The sequence below is a fragment of the Gallinula chloropus genome, assembly GCF_964237585.1.
Source record: "Gallinula chloropus genome assembly, chromosome: Z".
Classification (NCBI taxonomy): domain Eukaryota; kingdom Metazoa; phylum Chordata; class Aves; order Gruiformes; family Rallidae; genus Gallinula; species Gallinula chloropus.
In genome coordinates, this window is record NC_140089.1 from 75,126,990 (window position 1) to 75,143,515 (window position 16,526).

The window sequence follows — 16,526 nt, forward strand, 5'->3', positions numbered from 1 at the left end:
ATAATAGTCTGTGAGGAAGATAAAACAACAGAGGAAAAGCAGTTCTGGTTATTTAAGCAAAAGAAAAAAAACAATGTGTTGCAGATTGGAGGGGAAGCAGACTGAAAACTGGGTTCACTCAGAAGCAGCAGGGTGGGGGATTTTCCATTTTCAAGAAATGCATTTTCACCTTTAAGAAAATTGGTTCGTGCTCTCTTGCTTGTCTAAAATTCCCCTCAGTCCAACTGCTCCAACACAGGTTTCTCTTGAGCCATTGCACTCAGGGGTATAACCAGATCCTTTTAGGTAAGATACAGGGATGAGAGGATAGCAATGTGGCTGCAGCGTGCCTACCAACTTGAAGCAAAATCGGTGCAAAATGTCTCTCTCTCCTACTGACTGGTCAGAATCTTTTTGTCATGGACTGCCCTAAAATGTGCCACAAGACTGCAGTGGTTCAAAGGCTAGGTAAGAAAAGGAGCTTGGCCCATGACTCCTGCTGTCTGCACAGAAAATGAAGCTGAGAAGAGTTTGGGGGAAGGCCTGAGATATATATTTCTGTAGACAGATGGAGACTCAAGCTGAGGCTGCTTGGAATGAGACAATTCTTTGGAAGTTTTCAAAGATCACACAAAACAATTAAATCATTGATTGTGAACCTTCTATTAAACTCATCCCTTTACCATGAGCTTTAGAACTATGACTTCCTAATTACATGTTTTCATTTATTTTAGATGGATACATTAAAACCACCATGGTGGAGATTGATTATGATTCTTTAAGAAGAAAGCAAAAACCATCTACCAGAGCTGCTGTGAAACAGCCAGAAAGTGACCAAGAAGTGTATGATGATGTTGGAGAGCAAGACAGTATTAGCAGGTATGTATAAAGCATGCATGAAATGAACTAATGATTCACCCCAGTCAGTCTAGACAGGAAAATGACGGAATAGCAGAATCTCAGAATGATTGGAAGGGATCTCTGGACATGGTCTAGTTCACCCCCACTACTCAAACAGGATCACCTAGAGCAGGTTACACAGGATTGTGACCAGGTGGGTTTTGAGTATCTCTGGAGAAGGAGGGTCCAGAACCTCTCTTCGCAGTCTGTCCCCATGCTCTCTCACCTTCACAATGAAGAAGTTTTTCTTCATATTGTATTGGAATTTCCTGTGTTCCAGTTTGTTCCCATTGCCCCTCGTCCTGTCCCTGGGAACCCCTGAAAAGAGTCTGGCCCCAGCCTCTTGACATCCACCCTTTAGATATTTATAACCAATAATCAGATCTCCTCTCTGTCTTCTCCAGGATAAGCAAACCCAGCTCTCTCAGCCTTTCCTCATGAGAGGTGCTCCAGGCCCCTCATCACCCTTGTAGTCCTACACTGGGCTCTCTTCAGTCTGCCTTGAACTGGGACCCCAGAGTTGGACACAGCACTCCCAGTGTGACCTCACCAGGGCAGGGTAGAGGAGAAGGATAACCTCCCTTGATGTGTTGGCCACTCTTTTCTTAACACACGCCAGGTACCATTGGCCATCTTGGCTGTGAGGGCATGTTGCTGCCTCATGGATAACTTGTTCTTTGCCAGGACTCCCAGGCTTGTCTCTGCAGCGCTGCTTCCCAGCAGGTCAGCCCCTAACCTGTACCGGTGCCTGGGGTTATTCCTCCTGAGGTGCAGGGCCCTCAGGAGGAGGGTCCTGCAAATTGCCTTTGTTGAAATTCATGTTTCCTCTTCACCCAGCTCTCCAGCCTGTCCAGGTGTCACTGAATGGCAGCACAGCCTCCTGGTGTGTTTGCCACTCCCAGATTTGTATCACGTTTTACAACAACAAAGCAGGCTCTTGTCACAAACGAATGGATAGTTACATCAGGGACATGTAACTGAGCTGTTCAACCTGAAGTAGTCAGAACAGCAATGGATTCAGGAAGCACTCACACTCAAGAGGAAAGCATACTATTGAAAGATTGCATACAGTATTGCAATCCAAACAAGAACAAAATGCAAAATGTGCAGGATTACAAATCAACTGCAGGAAGCACAATTCCCTTTTGTTTCTGAAGTCAGACACTGACTTTTCTAACATGCAAGGATAAAGAACCCTAAAAGCAATGGCAGCACTCACTGCATTGGAGAACTCCTGATCACTCTCATTGCTCAAGATTTGTCACCAGCTTCATTGCCCTCCTTTGGGGATGGTCCAACCCTTCGATGTCTCTCATGTAGTGAGAGGCCCAAAACCAAACAGAATACTCTAGCTGTGGCCTCATCAGTGCAGTTCCCCAGTGCAGTTCTCTGGCCGCACTAGTTCTGACACAAGCCAGGATGTTGTTGGCCTTCTTGGCCACCTGGGCACACTACTCGCTCATGTTCAGCTGGCTGACAACTAATACCCTCAGGTCCTATTCTGTCAGGCACCTTTCCAGCCACTCTTCCCCAGGCCAGTAGTGCTGCCTGATGTTGTTGTGACCCAAGTGCAGGACCCAGTACTGATCCTCCTTGACCTCATAAAACTGGCTTCTGCCCAACAATGCAGCCTGTCCACAGCACTCTGTAGATCCTCCCTACCCTCACGTGGACCAATATTCCCACCCAACTTAGTCTTGTTTACAAGCTTAATGGGGATGCACTCAATCCCCTCATCCAGATCATTGATAAAGATACTAAAGAGAACTGGCCCCAGTACTGACCCCTGGGGAACACCTCTTGTGACCAGCTGCCAACTGGATGTTACTCCATTCACCACAATTCTTTGCACCCAGCCATCCAGACAGTTTTTTTGACCAGCGAAGCGTACACCAGTCCAAGCCATGAGCATCCAGTTTCTCCAGGAGAATGCTGTGGGAGGTAGCGTCAAGGACTTTGCTAAAGTCCAGGTAGATAACATCCTCAGCTGCTGGAACGTCCTCATGAGCTCTAGAAACACTGCTTAGAAAGACTGGCTTTGAGGCTGGCATTCTTTATGCAACCAATACAGATTTGCATCGTCTCATACTTTTCCAGGTCACTCAGTATCAGTTTTCCTCCCTGCACATTTGTCTCATAGCATCATAACCCATCCAGAAGAGTTGCTTTAGTTGTTCTAGGTTTTAGGTAATCTGAGTATTGGGTACTTTGTTTCAGAAGTATCTTTGACCAATCCTTTCCACTATGGCAAGCACTATAATTAGCTACCTCAATGCAAAGAATTTAGAAAATTTATTGAATTCAAAACCAAACAAGAATACTTCACTGTTGTGTATTAGAATAAGTGTAGGAAGGAACTTGGAAGTATGAATGAATGGCTTAGGTTCCTGAAATCCTTTAAGCTGTATTTTGACATTTTTATCTTCTCTAGTGATTAATAGCATTCTGTTCAGTTCATGAGCATGAATCGTTGGAAGGTCTGACATACATCACCATGTTCTGAAACAACTGTAAGAATGCCATACTAAAAAAAGCCTTTTGACCAAATAGTTTTATCTCATTATCAGTAGTATTATTAATATTCCAAAATTAATATGTGACTAAGGCTGTTGTATTTCAGGATTTCTTGGCACAAGAGTTTGACAGATACTTTGTTTTGATGTATAAGTAAGGCTCTAACCTGGAAATAATGTCAGTTACTGTGAACCTATTAGGGTTTTTTTGCAATTACTTGAATGCTGGGCTAATACATAGTCCTTGAAATGTTAGAAACAGGCAGTTAGAAGTTTAAGTATCACCCAGTGAAAGTTAGTTATCAATAACTTCATTTGTTTACGGTGTCATCTCAAGGGTGTGGATGCACTCTCTAGTGCTCAGTGATATTAATATTCCCATCAAGTTTGAGTACATGACCTCTTGAGATCCCTTCCAACATGAAATATCCTATGATCCTAAGTCACAGTTTGTATTTTATTTTAAAGATATCTTAAACTGTCATAGCTGCAGACATCAATTTGCACTTCACTGAAAACAACATTTTATTAGAAATTACTATCAGTTGCTAATAATTAATAATTGGGACAAATGTTATGCTTGTATGAAAATGTGCACCTTCATTGGCTTGAAATACCTGCACTGATTTATACAAAGAGGATTTCTTCACAGCGTTACTTATAAAATTCTGTTCTTTTTTTTACATTAGCTAAAGATGGTATAGATATCTTCTTCTCTCTTACAACTTTTTAAATTACTGTGAATGATATTCTGAATTCTCTTTTCTGATTTGTAATTAATTATTTCCAAGGAAAAAAAAAACAGAGTATTTTTTCCTGCTTTATGTGAATGTACTAAAATGTAATGTCTCCTCCTCTAAGATCTAGTTCACTTATGAATCAGATGACACATTTTATTTAGCATTAGTGAGAATGCAAATAACTTGACTGTAAGAAATTGGCGTGAGAAGAATTGGCACATTTAGTTGTGGCTCATATAGAACACACAAGCACGTGTCTGAGCTTCCACGGCAGAACTTGTAGTGCTCAGATGTCAATGTCAACAAGTGCCAAAGCCAAAATGTTTAGAACCAGTAACTACAAAGTGATGGGTGATGATAGTGTTTTCTTTTTACAAAGGATGACTTTTTTTTTCTCTAAAATGTCTCTCATTTGCTTTTCCAGTCAGAGTGGTGGCCAAAGTGGAGCTGGAAGTAAGTTCTACATACACTTGTTGGGGAGAGTTGTTTCTGTGTACTGCTTACCTTTAGATTCAGGCTCTGCAGCTTTCAGAGGGTGCAATAATCACCCATAAGAGTGCTAAAAGTTAGCTAACAGGTATCAAATGAGGTGTAGTGGCCAAATTAACTTTCTTTCCACAACTGGGATTTTGAGCAAGAAAGTAATTTTGTCTTCAGATACTGTGAATCAGATGCATGCCAGAAGATGATGAAACTTTTTCTGTGTGTGTGTGAAGGTAAATCATCCCACAAACAGCACCAGTATAATTGGCAAAATATTAACATGACTGAGAGTATCTGTGCAGGAGAACCCCAGTTCTGAAATTGCCAGAAGTGCTACCCCTTAAAGCTGCATTTGAACTCCTGATGGAGCTAAGGGGAACATCAGTTTCAGCAATACTCTGGAGTCCTACCCAGCATGGCTGCAGCAGTTTCACGCTGTCAAGAAGACACATTCAAACCCAGTTAGCACGTGTATTTATGTAGCACTCTCTGTTGATCACAAGAGCACAGCTCATCTTCTCAGCTTAGAGTTTAGGTACAAGTCATGGTAGAAGCATCCCCTGGCAGTGCTAAATGAAGCTGCTGCCAGCTAAGTACAGATTTCAGTGATCATTCTGACCAGTGGCTAGAACTGTAGATGGAAACTGAGCTAACCTTGCACTGAAGAAGTTGGGGCTCAAAGGTCAGAACTGAGACCAAAACGGGGAGCTTACATTACACTTGCCTCTGGCATCTGTGGATGAATGCAGGATGTCACTTTGCTGAGAGTGTTGGTCTGACCTCTTCAATCATCGCTCAAGTCACACACAAAAATTAAAAGTCATCAGTTGTCATTATCAACCATTTAGAATTCCATCAAATACAGTGCAAATGCACTTATTTTTAACATTCATGCTCTTGTGATTATCAGTGCCCCATTAAAATGCTGCGGATGGCATTCACAATTGGGACAAGTCTAAATCACGGTTTTAATAAATAGGCCGTGCTGCCTTATAGAAAGATTCCACTTGCAAGGATATTGCACAAACTGCACACACATCTGACATACTTAAAAGGCCAGTAATGAATACCCTATTCATCAGCATTAAATATAAATGCATTAATTCACTGTTTTATCTGCTCAAGAGATGTTCCCACCTCCTCCTTCTGATCAAGAAATTTATGATGGGATTGATGATGAAGATACTGCAACTAAGTAAGTTTTTATATAATTTCAAGAATTTACTTCTTTAACAGAGTGTTTTAAGTTTTTTGTATTTTTTGTTAGGCATAATAATTAGGAGGTCTTAGGATGATCAGCAAGCTAGTTAAAATCAGGATAGATTTGAGAGGCTAAAGAAAAAAAAGGTTCTTCCGTTTTTGTAGAGAAGTTTTGTTCTGTAATTAATTTTGGTATGTCAGTAAAAGCAGCTGCAATCATGAAAATCCCCAAGGCCCCAACTAGACAGAATAGCTCTGAAATGTTAGCTTGCTGAGTAACAATATGAAAACAGTAGGCCTCTAGATTAACTTCTATATGAGCAAATATATCTCAATATCTAAAAATTATCTAACATACATATTTATACTTTAGCATTTTAGTGTTTAGCATTTAGGCAAGTGTCCTCACCTTGTGGTATATATATATACATATATATATATTGTTGACAATAATGAGAATTTTGCACATAAATGGAGACCTTTAAAAAACAAATTTTACATTTTAAATTGTGATAATTACATGCATACTCCAAAGGTCTGTATCACAGGATGAAGATAAGAATGGTATCTGGTCCTGGGGAATCTTGAAGAAGCTAAAGGTCAAAGATGACAAAAAGAAAAGTGTACGAGCAAAAACAACCAAAGTCAATGGGGCAGAAGATAATGGAGATTTGTTGTAAGAGTCTGCCAGAAAAATCACAGTGCACATTAACTAATTCTAATAAAGCATTGATCACATGCTACTAACATGTTCTCACAGCAGCCTAATGAATCATGCATCAAATTACAGCTCAGGATGATACTTTTCTGCAAAAACACTGACGTCCTTTCTCTTCACCTGCAAAATATAATTACTCCTTAACAAGCTCTATTTATTGCATAAGTGTGGTAATTAAAATATAAAAAAAATTATTTTGTTCAAAAGCACTGAAATAATCCATCATCTTTGTGCCATTCTGGTGATCTAAGTTTGCTTTATCCTCAGTTAAAATGTACTTTGCTCATCAGTACAATGTAGCTGAGATAAACTGCTGAATCTAGTCCCATTAATCCAAATTTTAGGAATAATATGCCAATCAGAAAATAGCAAATATTGTCTTATCCCCATCTTGCCTATATGTTAAATCAACAACCAATGTTTGTACCACCATCTTCTCTCATTCAGTTTGGAACCAGTTTACTTTGATTCAGTGGTAAAAATACATTTAGACCATGAGTATGGCTGGTGTCAGCAGAGATTCACAATGTCTGGAGATTACTTGGAACCCTTGTGTTGCAAGTTTTTTAAATTTTTTAAATGATGCAAAAGCCTATTAATGAGATATAAATACTTAATGAACATCTTTTCTTTTTTCCAGCACGTCTCCTTCAAGAAAGCAGTTTGAAAAAGGTAATTAATAGCCTATTGTTCAGTGTCCATATTGATTCCTGATTCTTTTTTCTGTATACGTTACTCTGTATCATATTAGTCACAAAAATACATCCAAGGAAGGAAACAGGATTTCCTATTGCTTAGCCAGTTCCAGCAAACAAATTTCAAATATTGTCACTGATTTGGCTACATATAAGGAAATATAAATACACTGCAAGCTCTCTAGAAAACAATTTAATGTATTTTTTAAGAAGCCAATTTTTCTATGTGAGTCTTCCACCAGTTCATTTTATTTGACGTGAAGTATGAACAGATACACTTGGAAACAAGCTCTTAGTGCAAGACTTCAAAAGTAGATATGCTGACTGTTATTTTGATGACTTGCAGTGTCTTTGTAAGGTAACATACACATATGAGCTCAGCCACGGAACAAAAAGCAAATTCTTACAAGTTTCTAAGGCTGTTGCCTGAACTGACTTCTAAACATTTTATCTCCTACTGTGATTTTTTTATCTCTGGATTGAGGTCTCGAACAATTGCTTGCTCTCTACAAATATGCTGAATGTGATTCAAAGTGTATTCTTGGGGTAGGAAATCTTTTTACTGCTGTGGCATTGCAAGATGGCCTAAAAGCTAACATACATGTGATCTGTACCCACTTCTAAGCAACAGTGCATTGACCAGACTGCTGCAGTGCCTGAGTGTACATTAACATCAAGCCCCAAAAATATACTTTGATGCAACACAGTGGGAAATGGACTAATTAAAATGAAGATTAAAGGCTATTGCATTAGCCAGCATGTGCTACAACTTGCTTCAGCTTAAGAAGATTAAAATATCAGTGAATACCTATTATTATTAATACAGTCTTATTCTGAAAAGGTGGGCTGGTGTTTATTTTGCACTGTACATGGTGCGAAACAGAGAACCCACAGTTACTACAGAAGATAAATGGCTACAGTACTTGCTGTAATTTCTTGTCAATTTAGCAACATTACTGTTGATCGTAACACAATGTATTCACTACTAGAAAGATCACATAATTTTCCATTCCTTTAAACACTATTGTTTCAGACTGTGGAGAAGATGTTTATGATGACGTGGACTCTTCAGACTTCCCTCCTCCACCACCTGAACTCAGGCAAGTGAAAATGGGCATTACTCCCCTGATTAGAAATCTGTAATGTATTGTGAAGCATTTTCAAATTATTTAATACATGCTTTACTTGCTGTTGTCAGGCTTTGCAGTTCTCTGTAATGCGGATTCCCTGGTGTAGCAAGGTCTTCTATGGGGATATCAGACTGTTGTAGATTAAGATGCTTGACATGGCTTCAGAATTTATTATTAGGATGAGTTAAATCAAAGGCTGAATTTTATTGACACTCATTGATTGTCTAATTAAAAAAATTATAAGAAATTCAGTAAAATATGTTATGATAAAACTAGCAAAAATTACAGATTTGAAGATGATAAGATTTACACTGACTTAGCCTAAGGTATCTAAAATCAAAGTGGACAGATAGATAGACTGACAGACATAAAACATACAGGTACATACAGGCAGAATATTTGGGCCCAACAATATGCGTCACCCACACTCATGAAGGTAACTGTGTGTATTTAAACACACAGATAGGTAGGGAGCTGGAGGAAGGAAGCTAGCTAAAAGTTAACATTTCCCTCCTCAGGTCTGGAGTAAATACAGTGCATTACCATTCCTCAGTGGGCGATAGTTGAGACTCGAGGAGGCCAGCTTGTCCTGGCCTTCCAGGAGTTTGTGCCCGAGAGGCATCCCAGCACAAGGGAGATGCTGGTCACAGTCAGTTGCAATCCAGGAATGCTCAGAGGGTCTCACTTAGAATTGCTATTTGTAAGGTCCACAATAAGTAACTTTTGTCAGGTACTTTTCAACTTTGGCCCAGCTCAGATGGCAAAATATTCTGGTACTTTCCACCAGTTATACAGACTCAGAACTTTTCTGGCCATCGCCCCCTTTTGGGCCATGACCCAGGTACAGGTGCACCAGCTGTCTGGAGGTGATTGATAGTCCTTATTGTTCCCAAACAATAGGGGAGCAAGACCGTCATGGTCCAAGTACAGATGTACCAGGCTGTTACGGTTCCCAAGTGAAGCAAGAACCAGGCACATTAAGGGGGTGCCTTAACGCTCCGGTGTGCTGCCCTGGCATGTGGCCCAGAAAAGGGGTTCAAGAGGAGGGGGGTTGCACCACCACAGGGACTAACTCAGCAGCTGTACAAAAGGCTAACATGGTCAGCTGCCTCCACAATGGGACACGTGCTACTCAACCTGTTACACAAAGGTAACGTAGACTTCACAAAAAATGCCCCTTGCCTAGAGATTCTAAAGTGTTGAGTACCATTCACCTAAACTATTTTTGGTAGAAGTAAAATACTTACTGTTGTAGCAGGTAGATACTTCAAGTACTTTTCCATCATCACATGTATCAATACATATATTAAGGTCAGAACTTATTAAAATAGAAGAGTAGGAATGACAACCCCACCTTTTTTGTTTTTCTTTTGAAATCGAATCTGTATCCACAGTAGTTTCGTAGAGCAAGAAAAACATAGTGAAGACACATGAAGGCTAATGCATTTTCACTAAAATGATCTGAAAGGTTGTCAGTACCCCAGATGTGTTGCTAATTTTGATTTTTTCTGTAATTTTTTGCTTTAGTTCAACACCAGCAAGTTTTGGAAAAAGTAAATCAGATGAAAAAGATGCACAAAAGCACAAAAAGATGGAAAAAGAAGAGAAAGAGTTCAGAAAAAAGTTCAAAGTAAGTTTTGTTTACAAAAAATATAAAGATTCAAATATCTGCCTGGTTTCCTCTAACTCGTATACCCCAATTTGCAAATAATCCATTATTTTGCCTTTGATAAGTAAAGTATTACTACTTGTAAAAGTAGTGATCTGAGCATTTGTCAGTCAAAATAACGAGCATAGGTACACACTACATGGCATAAGCAATTATTTGCCCGATTTCCCCAAATTTAGTAATAAATGAGAATATCTCAAAACACATGATCACAAGCTTTATGTTGATATTTTTTTAACCACCATCTCTTTATTTTATTTTTGCAGTTTGAAGGTGAAATTAAAGTTCTTTACTCTACAACCACAGTTCAGGATGTGCCCCAGAGAAAATGGGGACCTAAAGACTTACAAATTAAACCAGGTGAATCTCTTGAAGTTATACAAAGTACAGATGATACCAAGGTCCTATGCAGGAACGAAGATGGAAAATGTAAGTTTTACTAAACAGCTGTAATACAAATTGAATTGTCAGAGAATGATTGAGTCAGGAAGTATAAAAACCCCTCTTCCCTGTCACATTAAAGCATATCCCTGTATTTTTCTTTGCCTGGTGTTTGACAAGAGGTTGACTGTTATTATTTTATTACTGTGGTTTAAGAGCTGCTTCCCTTAAAAAAAAATTGAAACTCCAGTAGACAACAGATAGAAAATGTGAGAAAAAGGACAACTTAGTTATCTAAATCTTGCTTTCCATCAGCTAAGACTGCCAGATGTTTTGTTGTTTCTGTCTCCCTCTAATTTCCCAAAGAGTACAGCCATGACACCCCACAGAACCTAGTCAAAGTAAAATCCTTACTGCATCTTTGGGAAGCACTTTCTCGTTGACTGCAGACAAGGGAAAATCAGTAACAATATTCTTGCGTTGGATTCCAGAGATGGAGTTAATCTTTTCACCAGGCTGGAGGGGTTTGGGGTGGGAATGGAGAACTGCCTCTGAGCCTTCCTCCCAGCCTGCCGCTGATCAAAGGCGTATGTCCTCCTTGGCATGCCTGCTGGTTTTGGGAGCTGCACAAGGCCTGTCAGCATTTCTTTGAAACTCTTGGCCAGGGTGTGCACTGGCAGAAGTTTTTGCATTTTTTGGAGAAGTCTGGACCATCTACTGTTGGTTTCGATTTCTGAATATGCTTCTGTTACAGTACTTTTCCAATCTCCTAATGAAAATTCACTTTGTGTAGGAACAGACTGCATTCAGAGTGGCAGCATCCTTCCGCTCATGTTTGCTTTTTACCTCTGTCTTATGTAGAAGACAGTCCAATGCCATAAACCTCTGGAAAGGGATTCAGCCACTTTCCTTCTATTTTTTTCCCTTCTGTACTCAACTGTTACAGTCTGGAGTATAGCAGTCTTCCTGGCAGGCTTGCAGGGTGAGGAAGAATTTCTTGCATAACAACACATATGGTTTTCAAAATACGGATTGCACTAGTGTAGCCGCTTCCCAAAGAGCAGCTTTCAATGCTGCGTTTTTTTGAATCAAGTTAATAACAAAGTAGAAAGTAGTTCATGTTGGCTGTTTTCCTCACATAGTCTTCAAAGCCTTTCAAATACTGACAGGAGCTACTGCTCTGCTATGCATAAGAGAGCAAAACAAATAAAAATATCCTTCCTGAAAACCTCTGAATGGATCTCTTGATTCTCTCATTAATTAGTGAAGTTTTAATCCCACTTCAGTTAAATACATGCGAGTTTTGGTTATTTGCTCTAGTTGCTCTACTCTTCATATAGACTCCAAATCAAGAGTTAAAGATCTTTCTGTTATTTTCTTGCACGAGTTCTATCGTTTGATCATTAACTCACGAAGCACTTCTGTAGCTTCATGCCTCTATCAGCAGTTAAAAAAATTACAACTTATGTCTTCCCACCTTTTTAAGCAAGGTCTGATGATCTTTGGAACATATTCTGCTATCACTTGCTTTATTTGTTAATAAATTATTTGAAATTTCAAAAGTGAAGCAAGGAACTGATTCTCATTTACTTTCTCAAATTCCTTCTTACTAATGCCTTGGTCTAACTCATGTATTTTGAAATATAGAAAAGCCTTCAATTTACTTTCACGGGCTTTACTTAAACCTTAGGCTATAAAGGGATTTCAGTGCCTGAAAATCTAAGTGGTGTCCTCTTCAAGCTGCCTTTACACTGTCAGAGAGTAGCAGGCCTGATGCATCATAGATTTCAGTGGTACCAAGTTATCAAGACAGTGTGTGCTGACCTGCTGCTTTGCTCCTCATTATGGAAGCCACATAAATATGAATAAATTAGTTAGAATCTGAAACTTTGGGCATTTAATTTTGGTTAAGTAAGTCTCAAAGAGTATGAGATCAACAAGGGCTTTATTACCCATATATATAGGGTCTAGAGCCCATCAGAAGTGCCTAGATTATGCTTTGCAGCAGTAGGACTGGCACATGCATGTCTGCCAGCACCCTGTGTTTGTACACCATGGCTGTAAGCAAAGAAATTTTGCTTTCCTGTATTTCATGTGAGAAAGTTAAAAGAAGAAACAGAGAAGATTAGATTAGCCAAATTATTTTAAAGTATTCCCAGTGAGACTTCAGAAGTCCTGAAAATTACTGGAAAACTATGCAGGTGGCTGAAAATCTGTAGCACCAACGTCTCTGACTATTGCAGATTACCTGCAGTTTTGGTACACAAAAGTTTTAAATGAATTTACTTAAGTATCAGATTGTCATGACCCCAAAGATACAAATACAGGCAAACGAAGGAAATGGTATCTTCCATAGCTGCAACCAAATATTAAATGCATAGAATGAATTTCATTCACATAACTTTAAGTCTTAATCAGAAACTAATGCAGATTAGTGTAAAATAAATGTTTTCTTTAAAAGTGCAGTGGTTTTTATGTATTATGGCCCTCACTGAGAAAATCACTAATCTACTTTATATATAGCAATTAATTAGTGTAACTATTTAAAGCTCCTAATAAAAAAAGAAGGAAACTTCTATAGTAATTTTAAATATAAGACAAGATCACATTTGTCCTTTAGAACTGTCCTAATTTTGTACCAATGTACTAATGCTTACCTACAAATATGCTATTATTATTAAGGCTTTCTCTTTATTTGCATATGTTATGCCAGTTGACAAGTATTTCAGTAGGTATCTTTACCAAAGACAACAAGTTATATTTTCCAGAGATTAAATATATTGAAGAAGAATATGTGTAGTTTTATCTGATTTAATTAGCAATTCCACAGAGGAGTAGGACATTTTTTTTATCTATACAAAAAATTCTTACTAATGACACAATTACAAACTTTTAAAGCCATTACAGTTAGTGATAATTAATTGGTGTATAAATCTTAAAAGGCATTTTTGTCCCTGTAGGAAAATAGATATATTTCAGTTGTTTATTGTTATAAATATTATTATGTAGTTGTTATTATTATACCACATTTTTGAGCTAGAGTTTATGAACTATACTATACTTTGTGTTAGTAACTACTGTTTCACACCCCTCGCGTGCAAATGAGAAATTAAACTATGAGATGAGAACCTAATCTTGCATAACCTGTACGACTATTTTCTCCTTTCAGCACTAGTTTTCTACATAATAGAAACTACTGCAACGAAACAAGAGAATTGACATTTTATGACTATGTTAGCTACCTGGCACCATAGACATATAACTGGTCTTGGAGCCATTGTAGTATTCTGATTCCCTACCTAAGGCAACATGTTATACTAAACAAGCAGATAAGAATTATTAAAAATAAGACTGGACATAGCAAAATTTTCTTCAATTATATGTCCTCTGTACATTATTATCCATCTATTATGTCCTTCTGTCTGAAAGAGATAGAAGACTGCATTTCACTTGAGTTAGCAACATAAGAAATAACATGAGCATTTAAATAAATAACTTAAATACATCTATATTTCAATTTTACAGGTGGCTATGTTCTGAGAAGCAATTTAGTTGAGAAGTAAGTACACAGCGATCTTTTAAAAAAATATTATAACACTCCATTTTGTTCTAAACTGTTAAATAAAATTGATATACAATTATTTTAGTATGCCATTCTAGTCCTGGAAATTGAGTTGCTTTACAGAGTTTAGATTTCTGAAGAGCTAGTCACATACATTCATGCTGGAAAATTTCCAAGGACCCATTCCTCATTGCTTAACCATAAACTCTGTTTTAAACCATGAAAAATTACACAAATTAAGCATTATTGGTATTACATTCGATTACCAATAAGCACTTCAATGTGATTAAGTGTATTTCAAATGTTTACCTAAAATGGACTACTTTTTCTTTAGACTTGATTTTATTTCAGTCTTACTGGAAACGAGCAGATTTGGCTCAGCATTGCCTCAAATAATTCCATGGTGCTCATTGAGCATTTAGATTCTAATCTAAAACTCTCATCAAAGCCTTTCCGTTTCCTTCAATGGGCTTTATGTTAGACCCATAAATATCAAATCAGATGACACTTTTAAAACTGAAGCCTGCAAACTTATACTGACATTTAAATTATCTTACCGGCTTCCAGGGGCTTGTTCATGCGTCCAAGTGACATATTTTGAAAATTCCTGTACAATAAGCAAGTTTCATTTCTAGACATTACCTAAATTAATAATCTAAAATTCTGCTCCTACAAAACCATTATGGCATTGCAAAGTACAGAAACAAGTGAGAATTTCATGGGTATGCTGATTTATTTTTTCTTACTCATCTTTTCTGGGTTTTTTGTTGTTGTTTTTTTTTTTAATTAAATCAGCGTGTAGTTCACTTTGTATGGAAATATCTCTGAATGTTTTAGAATAGCTTCTTAAAAACTTAATTTAAAAGCCCAACCTTTCAATAAAGCATGGTTTTTATGTTAAAAATAAATAACACAGCTCTACTGTTCACTGAAAATCCTTTGACCTGTCTTGCTCGACAATGTACTGTAACCACAAAGGTTGCACTTTCCTAACTAGCAAATGAATTCCTGGATAGTTACACTATTTTGTATCTGAATGCAAATAGTGATATCTGATGTCTCAATTTTTAACACATTATTTTTCTTTTTTCAAATTACAGTGATGGAGAGATTTATGATGATATTGGTGATGGTAGGTGAAACATTTCAAGTAATACATCAACTACGAGTAATATATTCAACTACAACAAATAACTTTATCCTTTATCAACGTACTACACAATGCTAATATTTTTGCATTTTATTTCCATTTCAGATTGCATCTATGATAACGACTGATGCAAAATTCTATGCAAGTAAGAACTTCATTGAAGATCAAAATCTGTTTTGGACTTCCTAATTACAAAAGCAAGAGAAGTCATTTAAGTTGATTGCACTCTTCTAAACATACAGTTAACGGTTTTTTTTTAGGATTTCAGGCTTTTGTCATCCCTTGCTTTGTATGTCATTCGTATTGCCATTTATTGGAGCAATTAAAATTCATGGATCATGAGCTGAAGTTAAGCTTATAATTTTCCACTTCCTTTCCATGTGTGTGACAGTCCATGTAAAAACAGTTCTTCACTTAGCCATACCCAAAGAGGCCAGTTAGGTCTATGAAGGATACAGAGGACAGCAAGCCCTCTGGACTACTGAACACCACCGACTGCCACTTTGAGGAAGACAGTATCCTGAAAAGAAAAGCTTCCTTTGGGGATAACATCCTGTTGTGAAAACAGGAAATCAGAAGTGGGCATCAGAGAAGACAATACATTGCTGACCGGCCATTCCAACTGCAATAGTGTTAGCTACACTGACATGTACAGCCACCTACCATTACTGCAGAAGTATCTTTTTCTACATTGTACTTGGGATACATGATTGTCTTCTAAAATTTTATTTGACCATTTTGTAAGTGCTTTTTGACTAATATTAATAGAAAAATAGTAAGTGTTGTATGTGTTGCATGAAGCACTCTGAGATAGAAGACTACTTTATAGTATAGTGTTGCTCAAAATATATTCAAAACATTTAGGTTAAGATTTAATTTCTGTTTAGTTTGAAGATATGTTGCTGTTGTCACTGTAGTAATTTAGGCATTAAAATGGACTTGATAAAATGGTTGGAAATAATTTCTAGATTAAAAATATACGTATATTTATCATACCATTTTGATAGTATCTTTTTCTTATCAGTGCTATATTTTACACTAGACTTGGCTAAATGAGTGTAGAAATTAAATGTTTCCATGCTTATCCATTCTAGAGACATTTATTCCTAAACATCATTGGTAATGCTGTTATCTGAATGAGAAAGTAGCAAATCAAACTAAAATGAACAGACAAATCATCATAATAATTTTGCATTTATATATCAGAACAGAAATAAAAATATGTTTACAGTGAACTCACCACAAAGAGGGTGCACATGTGCAGAAAGCAGAACACATATTTGTAGTGTGTAATGCTTTTGCTGTTGAGTGAAATAACCAAAAACCTGTAACAACCAATCTGGCTGGATGAGCGTAACTGCTCCTGATAATCGAGTCACCCACTTCCCTCAAGGGTAGTAAGGTTC

At 37.6% G+C, this 16,526-nt stretch overlaps 1 protein-coding gene across 1 annotated transcript in view; it reads left to right on the forward strand.

Moving 5' to 3' along the window:
* The window catches only part of FYB1 (FYN binding protein 1), a 41,420-nt gene extending 25,559 nt beyond the window's left edge, over positions 1 to 15,861 (forward strand). Inside the window, exons 8-18 of the mRNA XM_084277882.1 lie at positions 714 to 858; positions 4,557 to 4,585; positions 5,741 to 5,810; positions 6,351 to 6,491; positions 7,174 to 7,205; positions 8,262 to 8,342; positions 9,897 to 9,988; positions 10,294 to 10,456; positions 13,934 to 13,967; positions 15,071 to 15,102; positions 15,226 to 15,861. Coding sequence (XP_084134008.1) covers positions 714 to 858; positions 4,557 to 4,585; positions 5,741 to 5,810; positions 6,351 to 6,491; positions 7,174 to 7,205; positions 8,262 to 8,342; positions 9,897 to 9,988; positions 10,294 to 10,456; positions 13,934 to 13,967; positions 15,071 to 15,102; positions 15,226 to 15,248 — 842 coding nt within the window. The 3' untranslated portion in view covers positions 15,249 to 15,861. The remainder of the gene's footprint in view (positions 1 to 713; positions 859 to 4,556; positions 4,586 to 5,740; positions 5,811 to 6,350; positions 6,492 to 7,173; positions 7,206 to 8,261; positions 8,343 to 9,896; positions 9,989 to 10,293; positions 10,457 to 13,933; positions 13,968 to 15,070; positions 15,103 to 15,225) is intronic.
* Positions 15,862 to 16,526: the final 665 nt, after the last annotated feature.